Below are 25300 nucleotides of genomic sequence, written 5' to 3'. Positions count from 1 at the left end.
TGACCACCTCAGGGAGGACTCAGTCCTGTCAGGTATGGCCTCAAGCCTCCCATGGGACTAAAGCTGACACCCAGGTGTCTTTCAGCGTCCTCACACTTCCCATAAGGTGTCTCTGGGTGTTTCTCTGGGTGTTCCTCTGGGTTTGTAAGCAGCAGAAGGCGGCAGTGTCTCTAGGAAGACGAGCAGGTCCAGCGGCCCTTCCTGTACTTTCTCTGCTTCTGTGAGCTCCCCAGAAATGCGTCGCCATGCAAGGCCAGGTCGGGCTGCCACTTCCCAAAGGATGGCTCTACACAACATATATTATTCAAATACTGACTCTTCTCTCTGCCTTTAGGCTCTTGGCTGTAAACTGAATGTGAAGCCTTTTACATGAAGGCCCTTTTCAAGGGGCGTCATCTGGGTTGCGTTCTACTCTGTGACCTTGAGCACTGTCACCCGTGGAGTCCACCAATGGCCCCTCACTTGCCTAGCAGCCTCCAGACTATGCACAAGAGCCTTGGCTGTGCCAGCCTCATCGGGAGGCCTGCCCGCAACTGGCTTACCTTCATGTGGGATTTGAGATTGTCCTTGCGAGCACACCGGAATGGACAGAGCGGACACTGATGACTTTTTAAACCTGTGTGAATCACCATGTGCCGCTTCCAGTAACTCTTCCTTTTTATAACCAGACCACATATTGGACACTGGAAAGGCTTTCCGCTTTCCTCTTCTGAGGCTTGGAAGAAGGAGAAAGAAAGGAAGATTAAGGAAAACAAAAGGCACATTGTATCTAGCACTAATTCACATGCATTGCTATATAAAGAACATTAAAAATGATTTGATATTTTTTTCTTGGCAATCTTAAGACTTTATCCATGAGGAAGTTTTATTACTGCTTTTCTTCAGGTAAAAACCCACGTTCATCTCATGAGTTCCATCTGGGTTCCATTTTTCAAACTCCGATCCTCCTGCCTTGTGAAAATCTGACTTCCGAAGGCCATCCCACACGTAGGAAGACATCTGCAAGGCGGCTTCGCCTGGCCTGTCCTTGCTCAGCTGAGAAGCCTCAATTCAAAGGCTTTGTTTCCTGAAGGAAACTGCCAAACTTGAGTCCATCCATGAATTCCTGAACTCAGAAAACGGCGAGAAATAAAGAAATCAAACGGGACAGAGAATAACGCACTGCAGCCCACTGAAAACCAAATAGCCATCATAAACCTCACAGACCAAACTCTAGCGGAGACAAATTTTAGGGTCCCTGCTTCTGACTTGTCTAGTTATGGCCTGAGCAGATACTGCTGCCAATTTAGCTCTCAAGGGGTCTTAAGGTCAGGGTTTTTCACCCTCTTATGTCCCTCTGGTCGCCACTAACGAGATGTGCTGCCTTCCTCTGCACTGTGACTGGGCCTCACTGCTGACTTTGAAAAGAACTACAGCCACACATGCTTCAATTTTTCAGGAAAGGAAACAAACCAACTACCTCTTCCAAGGAAAGCTAAGCTCACGCTCTCTTCCACCATTCTCATAGGAGAGGGTCTCTGCTGTGATGCCGTGTTCCTATACCTCGGGTCTGTCAATTTATATTGATCAGTACCACACTAGCCTCTGCAATTTGGGAATATAGAAAATAAAAGCAGGTAGAGCTAAGGTCTCAAACTTCCTCTTCTTAATCCTGAGAGATCAGAAATATTTCTAAACTGGTAAATAAATTGTAACACACTCATAAAATGTATGAAGCTATCTTTAAAAATGAGCTACATCTATATATGCTGATATAGAAACATGCCCAAGATATTAAAGAGATAAAGCAAGGCATGAAACTATATGTCTAGGGTGATTCTATTTTTATTTTCTAGAAAATGAGAATCAATTGCTACTGAAACCATTAGGTGAAAGGTTGACAGGGAACTTTATAAAGGATGGATCAAGCTGACAACACATAAAACCATTGATTAATCTTAACAGCACTAAAAAGGGGACAGACATTGTGTGCCTTCTTATAAACCACCTATGAAATATTCTTACAAAAAAATTAATCAGGCCTCTAACTAGCAGTTTACTGAAAATACAGGTGATTAAAACAACATGTTAAACACATAAAGGGGATGAAACGGCCAAATTCAGAACATGGGAACATCTGCAGGACAAATGACCCAGTTTCTTCAACAAGGAAAAGGCATTTTAAAAAGAGCAGGGCTTATAGATGAAAAGAGACATTAAAAAAAAATGCAAAATGTAAAGCTTTATTTTGATCTTGATGATAAAATTATAAAATAAAAACTCTTGAGATTAATTAAGGAATACTACTAGACCGACGATAGCCTGGGTGTTACATAATATCCTGTAACAATTGTTGATCCTGTCAGATGTGATAATAGTTATTGTGACTGTTTTTTAAAGTCTTTATGTATCGGAAATACAAGTGGAAATATTTACTAGCAAATGGATAAGAAATCTGAGATTTGCTTTAAAACACTTGAGCAAAAAAAAGAGAGGGAGTAGGAAGAATGGGATGAATACATGAAACAAAAAACGATTCCCTTTTATTTGTATAAAAATAGTCTGGAAGCACATCCGAGATGCCATTAAACAGTTAACTTTGAGAGGCTGTGGATTAAAAGAGAGGGGTCAGGGAGGGAAACTTTGATTTTCATTTTATATTCTTTTGTATTATTCAGATTTTTTAATGTACATATTACTTTTACCATTTTAAAAGGAAATATTCCCAAGTATTACCTTTAAAATGATTTTATTATTTATTCATTGAGTCTCCACATGCAAAGAACCACTTAAAATGGATGGAACCTGAAGGGTTCTGGAACAAAGTTAGGGCATTCCAAAAATGTCATTTTACTCCTACAGGTATAAGCAATGTTTGTTAGCTTAACCAGTAACTTGAAAAAGAATCACCTGTCTAAAAATATACCCTGCAAGTCTGAAAATTCTACTCGTGACGTTTTCCATCACAAGTATTTCCTCTTCCGACTAGGGGAGGGGATGGGGATGGAGAGTTTCCTTCTACTCCAGGAAAAGCACACTTTGTGGAGGTCTATAAACAACCTTTTTCATTAACCCACGGGAGCTTTCCTGCTGTCTGTTTTTGTTGATTGCCTCTGCTGCCCTGGAGTCCTGTCCCTAATTGGGCCTCTCATTTTCTGTCCTTCATTGTCCATTCTTCCACCCTGATATCCTGATCACAAAGACTACATGTTGAACAACAGACTAAAGCGTAAGGACTGAATCGGGCCTCTAGCTGAGATTAGTATCATAATCTAGAGGGAGGAAAAATGATAATGATGTCTATTTGGGGTTGTAAGAACATCAAAGTAGTAAGAAAGAGATACACAAACAGGCTGTCACCAATCCCAGTCTTCAGGAAGTATTTCTCACTCTCTACACCCTCAACTGCCTAATTTTACAGAGTTGTCTGAGAGAGGAAAGAAAACTGAGATGCCTCCACTGACCTGAGATTTCAAGGCACATCATAGGAAGGCAATAAAAAGGTATGAAGTGACAAAAGGAACACTCTGGTTTCCCCAGACACCTTGATTTGCCTAATGTGACCAATATGCAGCCTATTTACTCTGACGCTCCCCACCCTCATCCTCATCACCTATTCGAAATTACAAATGTATCAGAGAGCACACTACATTAAGCCCTGCATGTTAGTATGTCATATAAATCTATTTGATTTCGGAGTTACGCTTCTTTAGTTTTAATCAATACCAAAATACACGTGAATCATGTACAAATTAGGGTGTCCTTGGATTGACTGAAAAAAAAATTAGAATACTCATAACAAAAGAACCTGACTGCAAGGTGTGTGGTCAAACAGCTATGCTACTGTAACTGAAATGTGTAGCCGATCATGGCAGGAAAGGAAGAAAACAAGCCAAATGGTAAAAATAACCAGAATACAATGATCCATTTTCAAAGTAATCTCTCGGGCAACATTTGCATTTTTATTTATTCAAGAAAAAAAATATTTCACAGTTTAGGAGGATGCCCTCATGTTTAGAGAAGGGAGGAAGTAAGGATGTATTCTATTTGCTATGCCACACCGTTTAAGGAACTGATGACTGTAAATTTCACTCAAATTTAGAGCCTAAGGAAATATGACCACTTCCTCAGAATAATCTACACATTCCTGAGGCAAAAGGATTGAAATGTTCATGATTTTACCTAGTTTCCAACTGTCTGATAAACAACTCCCCCCAAATATATCACTAATTATTGTCAGTGCAAACAAAACTAAATCCCACCGAATGTTAACAGACCCAGTGGGATGGATAGCTGCTAATTTGTTACTTTGGAGGAAACATGTTCTTTTTGTAGGTAATAATATTATTGGAATAAAAGAGATAATAAATGTATGTGAAATGTCTGTCACGCAGTAAATGGTAGCAGCTGTAATAGTAATAGTAGTGATTATAAACTCTTGTCACACCCTCCAAAGCAGAAAACTCACCATCACAGCAGATGTAAATTTAAACAACTGGTATCATATAATAAATACATAGCTCAAGGCCTGGCTCAACATGGTAGTTTATCACTGGAGCCAGGAGTAAATAAAAGAGCGAGAGTCCACTGCCCTGCTCAGGTAGGGTCTGCTCGGCCTAGACAGAATTCTGATGGCCAAATTCGGCTCAGCAGGAAAAGACAGAGGTGGAGAAAATAGAAGGGAAGAAGGAGAGGGTGGGCGGTGAATTGGCTGGGGCAAAGCTGGAAGTCCTTACCTTTGTCTGTGCCTGCAGTACCTAAAACAGTGCTGGTACCACAATAATGGTGTGATAGATGGTAATGAGATCGAGTGGAGAGGGCTGGGTGGGGAGGATGACAAAGTGAGACGAACGCTGGACAAGGAAGTAAAGGATGCAAGAAGCCGCCAGCAAGTCGCAGTGGAAGTAGTGTCAGCCCAAGAGTTAGGCTTTCACACAGCAGCCAATGCGCCTCTTCCACGAATGGTGCATAAACAGAGAGATGTTCGTGGACTTACACCTCACCTATTTCCAAAATGAACCTGGAGCAACTTATATTAAAAATGCATACACTGTGACTACATCATTAATAAAGCACCATGATGTGTGTTTCAACTATTTACAACGGACAAGATCTGCCCAAGACAGAGAAGATCTTGGGGGAGGTTTGATCGCGAATTTCAAGAAGGGACACATTTAATTTAAATTGAAAAAATATTTTTTGAGTTGATAGACAAGTTAAAGAATAAGCATAAAGTAAAAGTAAAAGCATTTTTAAGCGAGAAGGAATCTTGGTGATAATTCCCAACCAGCTCAGTTTACAGATGAGGATACTGAAGCCAGGTGTTAACGCTTTGAAGTCCCTCTGCTAGTGCTTGGCAGGGTAAGGACGAGAGACCATCTTCCCCTCACTTCTGGTTTGGTGCTCTACCCTACTGTCTGTCTGTCTATAAACTCATAAACAGAACATCACCGGGCTAAGGAAGAAAAGTCACGAAGGGTTTTATTAACTTACTAGCTTTAACTCAAGGAGAGTATTTTTAAAACAAATGTAATTATTTCATAGGCTCTGAAATCAAACGTTCCCTTGGCAGATCCTATGGGACAACTGGCAGAAGACCTAGATAATTTGCAAGCGGGTAGTGTTTTCACACAGACCTGACCGAGATGCCCGGTGACCCTGGCTGTGTGTAATCCATGCATCGTCACCATCTCCAATCTAGACCTGCCTACCCGGGACTGCATACCTGTGTGGGAGGACCCATCCTCCTTCCTAACACTATACACGGATTTAATATCTTTTAATGGAATTTATTGGGCATGTGCTACTTTACAATGCTATTTTAGGGAAACAAAAAACTATGTTAGCAAGAGATATCGCTGGATTGTTATCGGTATTGATGTTGTTGATGCATATTTTAACAACTGGTAAATATTCAATAAAACTAAGAGAAGTCTGATTTCTACAGGCAGTCTAAATTGAAATCACTGGGGAAATATAACTGAGATTGGCAACAGATAGTTCTGAATCTTGATTAAAAAGTGAATTTTCTTAGCAAGTTCCTTTGCGCGATCACCCCCAGATTGCAGCTAGAATAACTGCAGACCTAACGGAAGAGTATCTAGGGAGGTCCCCTCACTTTTCGAACTTTCTGTGCTTTTGCAATAATGTTAAAAACATCAGATAACTATGACAGGAAACAGAGCCAGACACCCCTATGTCTTGAACCAAGAAATATTCTTAGCTCTCAGGTGTATGAGACTCGCCTGCTTTTAAGCATATTTAAATTTTATTCAGGAAAGTAAGAAGTTCTGGAGACCCTCTCTCTGAAACTCTCCTGCTACTTAGGAGCCTGGCATCCCGAGAATCTTGTTGGCCTTCCACAAGAAACTCTGTCTTTAAAATAAAAACCATTTATTTTATTGTGAGCTGCAAGAGAACAGACGCTTCAAAGAGAATTGAGTCAATGCGTGACATTTATCTTTATAGCAAATGGTCATAATCTTCTCTCTATTGTGTCCCCTTTCAGAGGAGCCGTATAGCATGTGTTGGGGTGCAGGGTCACGTGAAAGAAACCTCCTCCTCAAGTGTCACGTCTCTCTTGCAGGGGGAAAGGCTATCGAGTAGTGGTCTCTTTAAGGAATTAAATACACGATGACCTGGAGACAACTGAATCCTGTTCAAAAAAGAGGAATAAGGCCAGACCTAAAAGACACTTTTTTTTCCCCATGATTTGGACTTCCCTTGACCTAAAGAAGGTCAAGGAAATGTTGAAGTCTAAATTTCTCAATACATTCGCTTTTCTAGCACATACCTCTTTGTAACTCTAGAATCAACTTTATATGCCCTTTCAGCAACATTTTGAAAAATAGCTTGAACACGTACGCCCTGCTCGAAATCAGAATAGTGTGTAGTTTATTTTTGTGGATTTTTTTTTTTTGGTTATTATTTGTCTGCTTAGGTCATTAAGCAACAGAAACCCTTTCTTTGCTGTGAGAAACTAGTCCAGCTGTGTATTTTGAATTAAACTAAGGTAAAAAAAAATAATAATAATAACGAGAAATGTTTAGAAATGTGGGTGACAGCTGTCACCACATTCTCGTAAATGCCTTTTAGGTAAAGCCCAGTGGCATCTGAACCCAGCCCCCAGGGTGCCCTGTAACCAACATGTAGTGTGTAAAGGGAGGGGAGGGAGCAGGTGAGAAGACACACCTTCCCTTCCACGCCTCAGATTCAAAAACCAGGGATCCAAGTCACAGCCACCAAACCGTCTCCCCACGACGGAAAGGTAAACAGCGAAACTGGATGCTCTGTCAACCCTTCTGAACCCACGACCTAGTCAGGATGCGGGAAGTGACAACATCCACTTTAACTGAGAAGTGCACAGAGACACCTCCTTCCCTATTTCCAATCTGTGCAGTGAGAAACGGAATTGAATTTAGGACGTGTCCCTATGGAACATTTTTCGAGTGACCATTTCAAGAGCCCTCATGTTTGTCTTTGCAGAGATCTTTCCTCTTGCATATATTTTACAAAATAAACTATTTTTAAATACAATTACTCCATCAGCAGAGCTGCTTCACCAAGTCTCGGATTGAAAACCAGAGGCACAGGTCCCAGTCAACAGCAGGGGGTTACGGGGCCCCCATCCGAGAAGTTCCTTTCTCTCTTCTTCCAATTTGAACACTTTAAGCATTCACTGATTAAAATATTAAGCATTTCGGCAATAGAATAAATTTAGTAAAAAGAAAAGAAAGAATGGTTTCTTATAGATCTCCATATTAAATCTGGCACAGAAGCTTGATGAGATATTGGAATGAATTCAGTGCATTTAAACCAAAAAAGAAATACATCTTCTCCCTCGGGTACATACTCTACGACAAACCAGGCAAAAGAAGTCTACACTACACTGGAAGTGCACGACCTCTTTCTCTTCTTTACATTCATTTAGTCACTTGAGTGAAAAAATTATACTTCACATCTAATGCAGGTTATACCTGAGACCCTTTAAGATGACAAAGCTGCTAGTTTGCCCTCAGGAGGTACAGTTTCATCAATTACCTTTTTCCAATTCTTCAGCCAACTGAAGCTTATTATTAATTTTGTGTAAGCTTTTTAAAGTAACTAATGTGCAGGTGAATTTACAGTGTAAACACCATGAACACATTTATTCAATCACTAGATGCGGAGAATATTTATAAAACTACATTTTACATATAGCCATACCTCTCTTTCTGCTTCTATTCTAAATGAAATGTCTACAAATCAGGAATGATTTATTCCATTGCAAGATTACCCAGCTCTCTCTGCTCTTCGCTTTGTTTCCAAATTTCAGCCATTTCTCTGCTTCACCAGATGGCAGGTGAGAAGTGAGGAGAAATGAAATTCAGAAATGATAAACATTTCAGGATTTTATTGACACTCCAGAAACTAGAGCGAACGGTTCGGATCACTTAGAGTTATAAAAGTTCCAGAGATCCATTTTCTAGTTCTATTCTGCTGTTTACACAAGTTTTAAAGTAATTATAATTAGTGTATATAGCTCATTCAGCAATTTAAATGGAAATTTGTCATAAATACATCAAATTGATGGTAGCAGCGATCGTTCAAGTCAATTATTTGCCATTCTAAGCACTCTTCATCAATGCGGCTGCAAATAATCAAAGTTGGCTAGACACACACAACGGTAGTGTTTATACTGACGAAGACACACATAGCCTACTTCCTGTTCCAGTCTGGCAGGATATCCTTGAGAGACATCTGAAACTCCATACATCCACGTCCAGGACCATATATTTATCACACGCATAATTTAAAAACAAACCAGTCCAAGAAATGATGTTTCCACTTTGAGAACTCAAGTGACTAAATTTCTCCCTCAGACGAGTAACTGTGAATGTCAAGGCTCCGTAAGACAGCGACTTCTCCTTTGGAAAAACTGTCCCCACCAGGAAAACTTATGATTCAAATTTTCCACATGCACATTCCTTCAGAATCTGATTGGCTACGAATAAAATAAAGCATTTGTAGGAAATGCTCTGATTATGTCCGAATGACAATATTCTTTGGAGTTTTCACATGACAAGAAATTATAAAAGAATAGGATAAGTGAAAAAGGCTTAAATTTTCACAAAAAAAAGAGTCATAAAACTGCTAACATAAAAGTATATAGTGTGATAAATTAGGGCAGAGTAGTTACTGATTATACAAAAGTCCATTTGTGATGGAGGCCGCAGGAGGGTGGACTCTCCCTTGTCCTCTGTTTCAAAAGCAGTGGGCTTTTTTCCCCACTCTGTTCAGGGATGCCATGCACTCCATGACAAAGATGCTTTGATCTTCCCCCATTAAATATATCTTGTATGGACCTAGCCTGAACCTGCTCAGAAAAAAAAATCATTTATATGAAAGGGAGGAGAGTACTGTATATCTCTAAGATTATTCATTACCTTTCAGAAATGAAGCTATTTGTGAAGTCTTTGTGTAATACGCACATAAAAGACCACCACACTGCTTATTTAAAGTATTTTGTTGTGCTCCTGCTTTTTCATTGCTGCCTCGGATCAGACGGGGAACCCCACCGAATCAGGCAAAACTAAAATGGGAAGACATCGCAATTTACAGTCAAAAAGACTTGCACGACGATTGAAATAAAAGATTCCATACCTGTGTTCGAGGGTTTAGAAACTCTTCCCTTGGGAACTGGGAGCAACAATAATTCCAAGGATTGTGGCGGTGGTGGCGGAGGTGGCGGAGGTGGTGGAGGTGGCGGGGTCACTTTTTCTTGCTTCTTCTCTGAAGGCGGTGGCGGTAAAGGATCCTCAGGCACCAGTGATGATTTCTCAGCCAGGAGGCTCCCAGCAGCCCTTGCAGCTACCTCTTTCAGAAGGGCCGCCGAGGAGGTCATGGAAGCCAGGGAAAGGAAAGAGCTGGCCGGAGGTGGGTGTTCCTGGCCAGGAGTCAAGCTTCTCTCGCTGACTTTCTTGGATAAAGCTGCCAAAGTGGAACTCGCAGACTGGGAGCTAAAAGGGGAGGGAAAGGACTCGAATCGCATGGTCTCCTCAGTCCTGGTGAGAGATTTGTCCTGCAGGACGGCATTGGCTGCAGCTTTCAGTTTTAGGATGGCTGAATCCGGGGACAAGCCGCAGGTGGTGGTTGAGTTTGGCAACCACTTACCTTGATTCCATATAAAACGGTTACTTGGAGTGTATTGGTCATTCTGTTCCTGCTTCTCGGCCAACTTCCTGGCAAGCACACTGAGCTGTTGGGCATGGTGGGACGGTGGGGAAAAGGAGAGGTTCGAGCCAAGGTTTACCGGGGACTCCACCCTGCCATTGGCCGTGGCTGCGGTGTCGAGTTTGAGAGACCCAGCCTCCAGCAGCCGCCTCAAGTTGCTGCTCAGGGGTTTAGTGGAGCCTGGGGAGTCATCTTCGCACAAAGAGGACACGCCGGGAGAGAGGTGATCTTGACACTGCAGGGAGTCTCGCAGGACCTCGCCGTCAAGTGCCACCAGCTCCAACGTGTGACTGCTGGGAGTGGCACTTCCCAAGGAGGTGTCCGGGGAAGTGGACTGCTCCTGGATTCGGTCCTCCAGAGACAACTTATAGTTCTCCTGGACTTCTCCATAGGATGCTTCCGACGGGGTCTCTGAAGAGTTCCCATACCAGTGCTCTCCTTCACTGAGATCGCCCTCCGCCTCTTCCTGCCTACTAACATCTGGGGGGAATTAAGAAGATCAGGTTTACTCCCAGAGTGAGCAACGAGCAAGTCTGAAGACATTCAAATGGAGTCGCTGACATGCTTCCTCTTCCCTTCCACCCAAAAACCACATGAAAGACAGCAACAACCGGCCTACAGTCTCAGGTGCTGAGTCAGACAGGCTTGGCCTAAGCCGGAGAGGAGGTAAAATGCTAAGTAGGCAAAGGTAAAAACACACCCACTTGTGACATGTGTTAACCTTTCTAATAATTATTCCAGAAATGTTGGAAAGGAAAAGGAAGAAAGAGAAAACGGATCTGCTAAAGAAGAAACTGGATGAAGAAACTGCAATTTTCAATGACTGGGGGAAATGGAAAGAAGCTTGTACCCTTGTAAAAAACCAGCATGAGATCTTTAGTGCCCAGTCGGAATTAGAGAGGCAGCTGGCAGAGTGGGAAAGCGTTGGCTACGAGGCACAAGACAGTACGAAGCTGCTTCCCCACTTTCTTACTTTATGGCCTCATGCAAGTCACTTAGCTGAGATAAGATGCAATTAATTTTTTTTTTAACATGTAACAAAAAATGTAAACAATAACTATCATACATTGTATATTATAACAACTATAACACCCAGTTATTGTGAAGCTTAAATCATAATACACATGACCACGTTTTGAAACAGTCAAGTACTATATAAAAATCGGATCTTGTTAGCAAACAACATTAACATTACTGATTTCTTAGAGTCACAGTATCTCCCATGTTATGCGTGCTACTTGTTTGAGAGTCCTCGATTCCAATCACCAACATGCCTATAACCTCATGCAAGGCAGTGATTACTAATTCCTTCGCTCCACTAAGAGTGCCCTTTAATTATTTTCTATCCATTAATTTATCCATCTACCACTACCACTCTCACGGCCCCTCAAGCATCAGTCGGTTGAGACTCCTTGCCATTCCAGGAGCACTCGTGAGCTCTGTCACTTTCCTCAAAACGTTCCTTCTATCTGGAATGTCTTCCCTGGAAAATGTGACTGTCCAAATTCTGCTCATCCTTCAACACCCAGCTCAAAGGTTTCCTTCCTCATGATTCTCCCCAGAACTCTCAGTCAGAATTAACCTCTCTTTCTCATTTATTCACTCAATTATTCAACAAATAACTATGGCTACCTGTTGCATGCATTGAATAAAACAGAGGTCCTGCCTTCTCAGAGCTTACATTTCTGGGAAAAGACAGATGTTAAACGAAGTTAATAAATCAGTAAATCATATTGTAAATCAGAGGCTGATCAGTGTTATGGAAAAAGATACAGAGCAGGACAAGGATTGGGGGTAACGGGCAGGAGGCGAGCTGCAATTCTAAATAGGGTGGTCAGGGTGAGGCTTCACCTTCAGGCAAAGACTTGAAAGATGTGAGGGGTTGTTCATGCAGCATCTCTAGAAGAGTTCCATGCAGAGGGAGTCCCTGTAAAGGCCCTCTTGTGGGAACCTGCCTGGGAAGGAAACCAGTGTGGGGGAGTGGAGTGAGGGAGAGAGAGAGAGGAAATGAGCTGTGAAGGAGCCGGCCTGTGCATATCAGCAGGACACTGTACACTACTGAAAAGTCTTTGGCTTCTAGTGAAATTAGGCTCCTCCGGAGAGTTTGGGGCAGGACAGTCGTATGACATGACTTTCAAAGGACTGTTCTGGCTGCTGTGCGGAAAAGAGAATTCAGGTACAAGGGTGGGAGCAGGTAGACCAGATCAAGGTGAGTGCAGGGGGTGAGAAGCAGCCACATTCCGTGCATATTCTGAATGCAGAGCCAACATTCACATGTTTGTTTATATTGATTTTATTTATTTACTTATTATTCTACATTATCTGTCTGCTATTGGCTTATCTTCTGAAAGGTAAGTCGAGGTGTTCCCTGAAGGCAGGGGTTTTATTATCTACGAACCCCACACTGTGCCCAGCAAAACACCTGGTCACTAGCAAAGTTCAGTGAATGTTTAAGGATTGAGCCAAAATCCCCCATTGTGCCAAGGGTTGCTATATAATATGCTGCCTTTTCGGAATAGAAATAGCTAGAACTAGTAATACATGCACTACAAGCTAATATATTGATCTTCCCATGCTATTTAGAGAAGAAATGTCACAAATGACAAATTCTCTTTCACTAAGCTGAAATTCTGCAGCTCCTTCCTGTGAGTCTTTATTATCAAGAAAATGTAAAATATCAAATGGAATTTGCTGGGAAAAAGCAGATGAAATTGAATTTTCTCTTTTAAAAACAGTCTGGTTCCTTGCGATTTGCCACATTTCCTTCTTCCCACTTGATTTCAACATTTTTCATCTTTCTGAAATCAGCGGGATCCTGAACTACTCATCTGCCCAATGGCTTCTCCTAGAGAGCTTTCTACCAAACACCAAGCAGTCGACACCAGTTTCAACAGCTGGGCTGCGTTTATGTTCCTTTGGCAAACCACCTTTCTTGATTTCAGATTAAATATCTCATCATTCAGGATAATCACATGGGACTGATTTAAAACTCACTACAGTGAGAATTAGTTGAATATCTCCTTGAAGAATCTCTTCTTTGATCTGTATTGATACTCGCTAAATGAACTAACATAGGAAAATAGGAAAACAAATGATTCAAAAGTAAATACTGTTAGATTATATTTTTGTCAAACTAGAGTAGCTCTAGAACTCCAAGACTGGTCTAGAACCTTGCTATAAGGGTCAATTAACAAAGAATATATAAAATCAGGGTTTTGATAACCACAAAAAGATTACAACCACATGTCCAGGCCCATCACTTTACTGAGACTATTAATATTCTAAAAGTTATCTGGTTGGTTCAAAGATATACTGCTACCTAGTGCTAATGCCGGAACCAAGAGCCTAAATCCTTCAGCACTTGGCCCAGTGATTCTCTGCAAAGCCCCAGTGCACAGTCTGCCAGATGCACTTAAAATGGCAACTTCTAGCGAGTACTGTCAGAGCAGCTACCCTCTACCCCCACACATCCATCCTTCCACCCTCTAGAGACAGAAATCAGCAAGGAGATTCTCTTAGATGAGGTCAGTGCTCACTCTTCGTCTTGAGATAAACCATTAAGAGGTAAAAAATACCCATTATTCCTATACCCTAACCTCCCCATTCCCTCTCTGCCTCTCCTTTGTTGCACTTGGTCAAAAATGGATTCAAATGCCTAAAGAATTCAGCACATCTACTGGTAAAGCCCCAAAGGCAACGCTTGATTTCTGACCCCTTGCACAGACTCCCTCGGAAGCAGGACTATTCCCCCTTCCGATGTGCTGAAGCGAGTAAGCATGTCAAATATTAAAGAAGTTGTCAACTCAGGCTCCAATCCTATCAAGCACCGATAGGAGATCCAAACATTCTTGAAAGATATGTGATATCTGCATTTAAAGCAACTTCCCCAACCTTGCCAAAACATAAGCCCCAAACAAGCAAACAAAGCATTTCTTAAACGGACCGGTTTATGTCCTCTGAAATACCTGGATATTTCTCAACCATACACATTCCTCTGTTCTTTGCAGACGCGAACACAGAGATACGCTCTCTTCTGGACTGCAAGAAAACTTGGATATGAAGAATATTTTTAAACTCATAATACTCTATTAATCTCTTTTCTGAAGATGCTGCAACTGAAATTGAGGTTATTCAAGTAATAAACCACCAAATAATTGTAATGCATGGCCTAGAAAGAGCCGGGCCAGAAACCTGAGGAGAAACAGATCTGAAATTATTCTGGCATCACCTGAGGTCAAGCGAAAGGTGGGGGAAGCATTCAGAGAAACGAATGCAAGAGACGTGGGGATGAGCAGAGGTCAGAGAAAAATCATAAGACGCTCAAACAAATATGCTTGCAGTTCACAGACAAGGAACAAGGATTTTCTCCCACAAATACTCATTTTTCCCCCTGCCGGGCTGCTCCCTATTTTCGCATTCGGTTTTACCAAGGAAGTATTCTGGAAGGCTGCACGGCTCCGGGTGTGGGGAGCTCTCCTCCAGCAGGGCCTGTAGGGCCCTCAGCACCTGGGATACTGCCACATGAGAAAAGCTTCTCTCATCAGGACGCACAAAACGAAGCATTCGGACAACCTAGGGGATCCACTGGTTGAACACCACAAACTTGAGAAAAAGCAAGGCTTGACTTTTGAATTTCTTTCACAATCTGAGAATCCCCTGGGCAGCAAGACAGCTCCATTTTCCTGTCTGTCACCAGCACGGAATGGTGGGACGTAATCACAGAGAATCGCGTGTGCCACCATCCTGGAAATGCTTCCTGTGCACGTCCGCCGACCGTGGATTCTACCGCTTTCCTAGCAAAGGCTCCCGGGGAAGCCTCTGAATGGCCAGGGTACATAACTTGCTTCGAAATACATTATTTTTAACCTCTAGAATAGGAAGCGATTTCCATGGCTAATTCTGCAACAACCTGTGTCTCTCACAGCCAGGTTCACAGTCGTTCTTGTCAATTTTACACAACAGTCTGTATTTGTGTTTTCCACTTTAAATCAGAAACCCAAAGAATTAAGAATAGAAACGGTGCAATTACAGAATGAAAATATGCTGAATAAATCTTGTTTCCATGTGGTGACAATTTCTCCTTTGGGGAAAACAAAACAAAATTCCACTACCTAACACATTTATTTATAATTCTGTTCTCGAGCAGAAACTCAGTAACTCGATATCAACAACTCTTGCTGCATTTTTTCAACTCTCTTCCTCTACTGTTTGACAGCTGCAATCAGATGCATTTAATTGGACCAATATTCATCTAAGTCATATCCTCATTCAGAAAGATCAGAGCAGAAATAAAATATGAGACATCTATTAATTTTCATACCTTTTGGCTGAGGTTAAAGCAAGTGGAGATGGAAGCCCAGAACTCATACTTCTTAATCTACCCATAAATCATCCCCTCCAGATAGTTCACATGAATGTAACCAGCAGGTTGGGAAGAGAAGAGGCTCGACCCCTCAGAACTCGCCTATGGTCAGTTCTCTGGCAGTCAACACACTCTTCTTACGAACACAGGTGTGTTCACCTGGTACCTACCAACTCATCTTCTGGCTCATCTTCATCTAAAAATCTTCCAAGTTCTCCCTTTCTATCGAATGCATATCTATAGCTAAATACCTATCCCTACCTTTTAAGGCCATGTATCTCTATCGATTTTGTCAGTTATACCTGTAATGCCTCCCTCATACAACCAAATTTTCCATGCGGTTTTATACAGAAGTGGTTTGTAAAGTTGAAGGAACCGTTCACAAAAGTTATTAGCAAAACCAGTGCTAACAGTTGATTTAACTCAACAGACATTTAGTGAACATTCAAGGAACTGTTCTCTGCAACAAGGAGACTCAGAGATGCAAGTCTCTGGCCCATAGTTTATAATCTGTGGGAGTGCAAGGGTCGCACAAGCATAGGAAGCACAGAGGAACAGAGCAAGGGGTGCATATGCACAAAAGGAGTGATTGATTCTGGTGGTGAATGTGGCTGTGGAAATAGACCTCGAAGGATGACAATTCTAACAGATGATGTTGGAAATCCACTTAGAAGTGGGTCTGCAAAATATCAAACAGCAAATAGCCCAGTCATGGAGAAAGCTAATATCCAGGTGATAATTGCTGGATAAATCAACCAAACAAAAAATTTTTTATATTCTTGATTCTTCACACTTTAAAAGGACACCATCTATTGATTTGCTAAGGGCAGAGTTTATCAATCATCTTACTGTACTCACTAGTTGCAAAATCAAACCATTAGCTTATAAATACCGGAGGCAGGACCATGAGTCAGTCATTTTGGCGCTCCTGCTCGATGTAGGGGGACCAGGGCTCCTGTGGTTGTAATTACCACCACGACAGCAGGCAGCCACAGTTAAGGTTCTCAGTCTCTGTACCCAACCCTGAGAGGGGCACGAAGGAGCTTCCAGCAGCAGAGAGGAGGTCAACGCCCTTCAGGGTGCTCTCTCGTTTGCCTCTAACCTCTCTCTCCCTTCAGAGGTTGGCTCGTCCTCTCAGGCTGCCTTTCCTAGGAGGCCGACGACCTGGCTGCTCAGGTTTTAGGTTTTCACTCTCAATGACTTACCATCGGAGAAAGGTCTTTCCCCGTCTGATTGGCCTGGGGGAGGTCATGTTCTGCTCCTTGGTTCTATCACTGAGGCCAGAGGGCGGGCTCTACCATTGGCTCAATGTGGGTCACAGAAGAAAGGCGAGGAAAGAGCCACCAGGAAGACAAGCAATGAGCTCTATAATGTTTAATAAAGGCTCAGCACGCTGCACATCAGGCTGTTCTGAACCAATTTTGTAATTTTAAGCATAAAACAGATCCTCATCTAGGCCAGTTTTACCTGCCAATTTTTAAATTGCCCCTTTGTAGCCAGAAACCCTTAGCACATCCCCCACACCAGTTCTGCCCGCACCTAAGAGACCTCTCCGGGGTTCCGGGCTCCAAGTCCACAGTCTGAGTTCAATGCACCAGCCAGTAATCGGTTCCCCAGGACAAAGCCTCAGAGCACAGATATCGAAACATCGATGCCCAGGGCACCCGACCGCTTGCAGCATGGCCAGGAAGAAAATTTAAGAACTGCTAGTTATTTCAAACTGCCAGGGTGGAGAAGACCAGATTCTTGTCACCAGTCCAGCTGGGGAAGAGGTGTCGTAGGGCGTGGGGAAATGGCAGAAAGTCTGGAGAGGACGAGAGTCCTCAGACCAGACAGCAGGGAGGGCTCCTGGGTCAAGATGAGTAGTTTGCACATGGCGATATTTAAAAATTATTATTTTAAATGTCCATGAGTAAAAAAGAGGTAACAAAAAATGGACACATCACTCCTTCTCTTCCATGAGAGTTCCAAGCAGTATCTCAGCTGGCTTCAATGTTGGCACTTAAAGCTGCGTATTAGCCAGATCTTGCAGTGACTGAGGAATTACCCAAGCTCCTCCCTCTCAAACCGCCCGTCTCGACATCAAGGACAACGGCTCCATCCTTACAGCCGCTTAGGCCAAAATTTCTGCAGCCACCCTTGACCCTTCTCTTTCTCTCATACCTCACATCCAAATCATTCGTGAATTTGGTTGATCCTACCTTCAATACACATCCCAAATCTTGCCACTTTTCACCATTTCTACTGCTCCCACCTGGTACACGGTGCCGCCATCGCTCGCCTGAACTGACAGCAGCCTTCCAACTACCCTCCCTACTTCTGATTCTGCCCCACTATTCTCAGCCAGCAGCCAGGATGAGCTTTTAAAATATTATGTCAGGCTCCACTACTCCCATCACCAAAGCCTCCACAATGGCTTCTCTTGTTTCTCAGAATAAAATCCAAAAGCCTTACCTTGATTTCAAGGCCCTACATAATTTGTATCCCTCCAACCTCATCTCCTACTGCTCGTCCTTGCTAATAAAGCAGGCTCCTGCCTCAGCGCCTTTGTACTTGCTGTTTCTTTTGCCTGGAATCTGCCCCCGACCAAAAAAAAAAAATAGCCTCATGGTTGATTCCCTTACTGCCTCAGATTTCCCCTCAAACGTCATTGTCTATTAAAATAAACGCTTCATGAGAGCTCTGTACTGTTTGCTGCTGTATCCTCAGCACGTAGAATGGTACCGTACACACAGCAGACAATTATTATTTGTCAAATGAATAAGAAGAACGTATTAACTATTGGAAAAGTAGCACTTAGTACTGGAAATGAGAACTATTTTCAAAATTATAAATGATAATTCTATTTTTCTCATGTTGAGTCAAACACAAAAGAAGAGAGTCTGTTTTGCAAACTTTCCCACCAAAATCTCCCTAGTGGTCAAGAAAAGTGAACTGCACCCGAAGGAGAACTTGGGACTGAAGCCGAAGCCCCCTCCAGGAAGCCCCAGATTTCTCTGCATTTTAGCTTAACAATTCAAGTGAATGCTGCACTCTATATACTATAGCTGTTCTTGTCCTTACTCAACACCACGGGAGTGTTTCTCACCAACCATTCAGGAAAATTTATTCTCCGGAAGGAAGCACCATCTTTCTCTGGATCCCCACCTGCTTTGGCGAAACACGTACCCTACTGGAGAAGCAAAAGGGCATGGCAAGTACCTAGCACAGTGTCGAAGCTCAATAAAGGGCGGCTTTCATCGTTGCCATGACCGAGGTCAGAAAACACATAGTACTAGTCCTGTTACCGCACTTCAGAGAGAAAACTAAAGCAGAGAGGGTAACGTCCCAGGATCGTACATGGATCTGCAGACGATCGAGAACTAGAGCCTTATTTGTTGAATTTGGATTTTGTTATATGAATTATTTTAGAAATGGCAAAGCCTCGATGATCTAGTGCACACGGCTCAGCTCTGAGCAGAGACTGAGAGACGATCAGTCATTTGCCCAAGATCCACATAGATGATTTACAAACATAGACAGGACTTTAGCTGAGATGTCCCAATCTGAAAGCTGGGGCTTCTGCTACTAAATCAGGGGGTCAGTATCATTAAGTGAATGAATGAATTCTATAACAAGGCTAGAGTATAATAGGCTCCCAACAAACATTTGTCTAATGAATCCACAATCAGGCATAAAGCACTGAAAATGTACCTGGTACTATATTAGATACTTTAATATTCATCGGAAAAGTTGACCCTCACCATAACTTTATGTGGTAGATCATACTCTCTTCATTTCACAGACAAGGAAACCAAGGTTCCAAAATGTTAATGGCTTATCAAACATACATATTTAGGGAGTAACAAAGCAAACTTCAAACCCGAATCCTCAAATCATCTAAAAGAACACTAGTAGCTTGACAAAAAAAGTAATTTTTCAAGTAACCAAAAAGTACCACAGTACCTTCAAGCAATCAACATTTTAAAATTTCATTTTGATGGGCTTTAAAAACACAGACACACTCGAGCATGATGTGTTCAACACGATTACGACGTTTGTAATACACAGATGTGTCTCAGAGGTGACTGGGACTTTTCAGCAGCTTGCCCCAATATTAAATGGCCTCAAGCAATTGTACTTTAAATTATTATTCTTACTTTAATAGTACTTTTGAATGCCCTATGCAGAGCCCTTCCTCCTAAATTTGCGGCTTTCTGTCTGCCATAGCTGAGATTACAATCACCAGGCTTCTTAAAACTGCGCAAACTAACGATGAAAACCTAGTGTCATGAGTTGAATTAGATCCCCTCAAAATATGCTGAAGTCCAACATCCAGTAATCTGTGACTTCGACCTTATTTGGAAATAGGGTTTTTACAGATGATCAAGATGAGGTCATGGGGTGAGCCCTAACCCAGTATGAATGGTGTTCTATAAAAAGGGGGAATTTGGACACAGAGACAGACACACGATGTGAAGGCTGGAGTTATGCTGCCGCCGGCTAAGGAGCTACCAGCCGCAGGGAGAGAGGCCTGAAGCAGCTCCTTCCCCAGAGGGAGTGTGGTCCTGCTGACACCTTGATCTTGGACTTCTGGCCTCCAGAACAGTGAGACAATAAATTCCTGTTGTTTACGCCACCCAGTCTGTGGTTCTTTGTTATGGCAGCCCCAGGAAACCAATACACTTAAGTCTGAATGAAGGCCTGAGGCTTTTTTCTGGGTTTGTTCACCTCTGGATTCTAACACTGTAGCGTTTGTAGGAGCCAGGGGTTACTGTCCACACGGACCACACTGCCACGTGGGGTGAAGTCCTCCGCAGCTGGAAAACTGTGAACAGACGAATAGGTTATTTTTTGCCCATCTCTAAGCTTTAGCCAAATTTCTTTCAAATAAAAGAGTTTAAAAAAGACATTGAGTGAGAAAAGTGTCTTATTACTAGAGCTACGTAACAATCTCCAAAAATATATATATCCTTATCACCAAATATGTTGTGGCTAATTAATAAGAAAGGGACAGTTCAAAATATAGCATGAATCCACTAGCCAAAAGGCCAATCTAGAGACCGAAACAGTACTGATTAGTCCATGGATTGATCACCTACTCCTTCACCCTTCCATGCACCTCCACGTTACAAAAAGCATATAGAATGTGTCCCCTCAAGCAATCAGAAGTAAATTTACCATGGCTACCATGGCGTTATCAGAAAAATTGTCTGCTAAGGCTGATAAATCGGTCGATTATCTGCTTCCTTGACTTTTATTTCCTCTTGTATAAATGTTTTCATCCCACCATTCCCAATACCTGTTATAAGATGAACGATAAATTACCCAGCCACTGAAATCACCAGGAAATGCTTAATAGATCAAAAAAGAACTTAACAACAACAAAAAAGGCCTAATAACATAATAACGCATTCTGTAGTCTAAGAACAGCACTCTATAGAGAGATAAATGACTACTTATTGAAATCTTAGCTTATACATAAAATGAGACATTCCTTCCTGGGCACATTTACCAAGCAATGACATCACGCACCTTGTAATGAAACATTTCATGGTCATCATCACTCTGCCTGCCGATGGAAAATTTCACACAGTAAGTCCTTTATTTACTAAAAATATGTGTATATCTGGAAATAAAATTGCCTTGGGAGATTAGAGATTTAGCAAGGGAGAGGAGATGAAATTGCTTTTTATCTAGTGATTAAATACATATAAAACGAAAGCTTCAGAGGAAGCAGCTCCCCACCCCCACATACTCGGCAAAAGATACTTAGTGCTATGGAATTGAGAGAACTTTTTCTGGTTATGCACGAGAATCTGTGACACCAAAGGACACAGATTACAAGGACAACTCTAACTCAAAGTTAACTTTAAACACCGATTTAGGCCAACAATTTTAACCTTTACTCTGACCAGGCTTTGTGCCAGGGCTGCTGTCACGTGGTTGCACGTACTCCTATCCATTTTCTTCTTTTACTTTCCCTACCCACCTTCTGGCACACGCGTAAGAAGTTAAGGATGGATGACCAAACGGAAATGAAACCCCGAGGCCATTCCAAGGGCCCAGATACCCAACCATCCCCTCTGCGCAGTCCGATGGTTTTATCCACTTTAATTCTCTTGGAAGAACCCCAGGGCTGGTTTCTTTTCTTCTTGGGGTTTCACTAAGAATGCTTCTGAGGTCTTTCACCTGGAAGAAATCTGGCCCTGTTCTCTAGTGCTCTGTCACCAAGAGTAATGCTCCAAAGGAGAAACCTTAATGCTAACCAACTTCCCAACAGAGCTCGATGCTTCTGGCAAAAATGAGGTTAGAGAATACACTCTACTCCTGCTTCAGATGAAGGCTCAACCTAAGGTAAATGCAAAAAAATAAAAAAAAAAACAAAATAAAAAAAAACCTTTGGCATTGAATATGTAGGATCCCAAAGGAACCTGACAGCCCCAAAGAGTGACCTCTTACATTATTCATATGTCAGTTCCTCATTCTTATTAACCTTTGGGCGTGGGAGGGGGGGGGTAAGGGGGGTGTCTATAAAATGCCTTAATTCTGTTATTTGAACAAGCACGCCACTTTCTTTTTGTCTCATAGAACTGTCTGCAGTTCTCTAGCTGCCATGTTTGTCATATAAGAATGTAGTTAACTAGCTTAACTCCCACAGAAAACTTGTATGTGGAGAGGAAGATAAAAATGTACTGGGCAATTTAAAGTTCATTTGAGGAACACAAGTTTGAAAAGCTTTTTGATATAAATATGCTCAATTAATCAGGCTATATTGTAAACCTACATGTTTTGAAGTTACTTAGAGAAAGCCAAATCCTACTGGTATCACCACGTTATTATCAGCAGTAGTGGATCCTGGTCAGCAGGGTTGGCAACCTTTTTCTGTGAATGGCCAGATAGTATACATTTCAGGCTTTGTGAGGCACATAATCTCTGTCCCATATTCTTTGTTGTTGTTGCTTTTTTTTAAAACAACCTTTGAAAAATGTAAAAACCATTCTTAGCTCAAGGACTGCACAAAAACAAGCCGTAGTTTGCTGACCCCTGCTCTAAAGAATAGGTACTTTTTCTCTGCAATAAAAGCAGGATGGTGCTTTCAAAGAGTATTGGAAATTCAGATAGACAGTGACAAGTTTCATCATCAGCTTCTTAATCCAGCCACTTGTGTGAGTCACTAAGCACCTTTGTGCCTGTTTCTTGACCTATAAAATGAAGGGTTAGAACTGATCAGTGATTTATAAACCATTCCTCAAGGAGCCCTGAGACGCCAGGGAAAGACATGGCTCGACAGATCCATCTCTACTCCTTTCCTTAGTCTATACCTCACCAGCATGGCAGCTTTGATCTGTCTATATATTGGAGTTCTCCATCAAGGCAAGGGTTCCACTATTTGTTTTAGTTTAGTTTTAATTTTGAAAAACACTGTATTTTTTAGATGATTGCAGAAATCCTCCTGGTGCTAATCCTCTATGAATCCAGTATTGGATTATTGATCCCTTTGCAGTCGTTTTATTGGGAAGTGTCAGGTAGATAGGAAATGACTTAAAATCCTATATTGAAATATTTAAAGGAAGAGAAACAAAAGCAAGAAAGATTTTTTTCTAAGGGGCCACTTGAACTTATTTAGATCTATGCAAATTCATCATACGAGAGGGTTCCCAAGCCCCACCCCCGCTAATGAGAGAGAGTTCATTTTTGCATCTCTCTGCTTAAAGCTTTGAGAAAAGCGAGACAGTTTAGTAGTGGAAGGGGCACTGCTCTAAAACCTGGAGCTCTGGATTCTAATCAGAATTTGGAACTTACCAGATACATAACTCCCGATGTTTAACAAAAACCAGAGAGCCTACTAAATGCTAAGCCACACACTGGCTGTTAGGAATACAGTGATGAACCAGACAGATGTAGAACACTCTGCCTCCATTACCTGGATCCCTCATCCATAAAGGAGGGTCATAACACCTGCTCCTTCTCTCATCCACCGGTGGTCCTGCAGAGATGGCAAAGCACAGACGACAGAAACTACGAAACTACAGCTTCTCTTCCTCTTAAGTGCATGAAATAGACACAACTTCAAGAACTTAGCAAATTGATCAAATAAGGCCACGACAGGTTTTGCATGGCAAAAAAACTACTTATGGAACATTTATAGAACATGAAGCAGCCTGGCAAACAGAAAAGGCACAAGCTTGGAGAGAAATTTTAACTCCAGACGCTTCTACTCAAATCTCGCCCTGCCTCCCACTAAACCCACTAAGCCCATTCTCTCATTTCTAGGATAAGATACTGATACCCACACTTTGACAGGGTTACTGAGAAGGTAAATCAGAATTATGAAGTAAAGCACTTGGCATACAGTTAGCACTTAGTAACAGTTTCCCCTTTCCCTCCCTCCTACACACCCAGAAATCTCAGATGAGAGAACATCACATTTTAAATAGAGAGGCTTACCTCAAAATTGTTGATATGGGTACCCAGCTCTATATCATAATCACCTCAACCCAAGACGACAGGAAACTTCTAGTTGTTATGAGCATGGAATCCAGATGTGGAATATGCCCAGTCATCAGGAAAATCTTACAGTCTTGGCACAGTGTGAGGACAGAGAGAGAGCAGCAGCCAATAGCTGAGGGGAGACTCTGCAGTCTGGAATGTGCCACAGACTTCCAACCACAAACGTTCTCTCTTGCTCTGAGACTGTGGCATCCCCCTGTGGTGCAGGGCACGGCCTCTGCTCCTCTCAGCAGTCTCCTCCGGGAGCACATGACTTTCTCCAGTCATCTCCAGGCCACATCCAAGTGAGTGTCCGTGGCACTGGTCATCTCTCCTACCCAGCCCAGTTGTACAAGTCGGCCAAGTTGTTTTCTCACTTCTGACAGAGGAAGCCAGCAGGAGATGTTCTTCCAAATTCTTTCTACCCCTAAGACCCTTTGATTCTGTGACCCATTTTGAACTTCATTCATTCATTCATTCATTCAACCAACAACGTTTACGGGATATCTCCTATGTCTTTGATTCTGAGACCTGTTCTTAATTTTATTCATTCATTCATTTATTCAGCAACATTTACTGACCACCTACTATACGCCAGGTACTATTATGTGCAAAAATGAATAAGAAATAGTCCACACCCTTAAAAAGCTCACCGTCAACAGGGGCATAGATGAATGAGTCATTATAATGTACCATGGCAGGAACTATAAACGGCCTATGGAAACGGCCTATGGAGGGGATGCCTACGGCTGCCCAATAAGTGGGAAAACGGTAGGGAGGAGGGGAAATAGGATGGCTTCTCAGGGAACTGAGTGTTGAAGAACAGGTAGAAAGTTATTAGGCAAATCAGGTGGGTTGAAGACATCCCAGAAATAGGGACAAGAATATGCCAAAGTAAGAAGATGTAAGGAGCGTGGCAGTTTGCAAAACAGATAATCTGGTGTGACTGAAACAAGGGACATACAGGAAGGCAGAAGAAAGGGGGGTTCAGATGATGAACTACCTTCCACGCTTTGCTAAAAACAGCAAACTTTATCCTTTTAGGGAATGCCTAAAGATCCTAAATAAGGATTATCTGGATTACATGAGTTTTTTAGAAAGTCTACTGTGAAGACTGGATTACAGGGGCCGAGTAGGGGGAAAGGGGAGATGAGACTGGGGGGCGGGGGGCGGGGGGACAAAGATCTCAGTCCTTATGAGGGAAAATGACGGCACAGAACCAAAGCAGTGGCAAGGAGCAGGCACCATGAATTCTAAAGATAGTTTTGAAGTAGA

General features: G+C 42.2%; 1 protein-coding gene and 1 long non-coding RNA gene across 5 annotated transcripts in view; both read right to left on the bottom strand.

Moving 5' to 3' along the window:
- ZNF827 (zinc finger protein 827) overlaps positions 1 to 25300 on the bottom strand; it is a 146264-nt gene that overhangs the window by 106922 nt on the left and 14042 nt on the right. For 3 of the 4 annotated variants that reach the window (XM_039876027.1, XM_039876026.1, XM_039876025.1), the window contains exons 2-3: positions 9622 to 10671; positions 543 to 715 (exon numbers count right to left, since the gene is read on the bottom strand). In XM_039876027.1, the coding sequence (XP_039731961.1) occupies positions 543 to 715; positions 9622 to 10671 (1223 nt within the window). The remainder of the gene's footprint in view (positions 1 to 542; positions 716 to 9621; positions 10672 to 25300) is intronic. The other variant, XM_039876028.1, reaches the window with a different exon arrangement.
- LOC120613328 (uncharacterized) lies at positions 10679 to 25181 on the bottom strand. The gene is made up of 3 exons (XR_005655671.1): positions 23984 to 25181; positions 21068 to 21104; positions 10679 to 20360 (listed from the first exon to the last, which is right to left on the bottom strand). It is a non-coding gene; the product is annotated as an uncharacterized LOC120613328 (long non-coding RNA).

Source organism: Pteropus medius, unplaced genomic scaffold, assembly GCF_902729225.1.
Source record: "Pteropus medius unplaced genomic scaffold, Ma_sr-lr_union100, whole genome shotgun sequence".
NCBI classification, from domain to species: Eukaryota; Metazoa; Chordata; class Mammalia; order Chiroptera; family Pteropodidae; genus Pteropus; species Pteropus medius.
The sequence above is the reverse complement of the archived record's forward strand: the minus strand, read 5'-3'. Positions and strand labels throughout refer to the sequence as shown.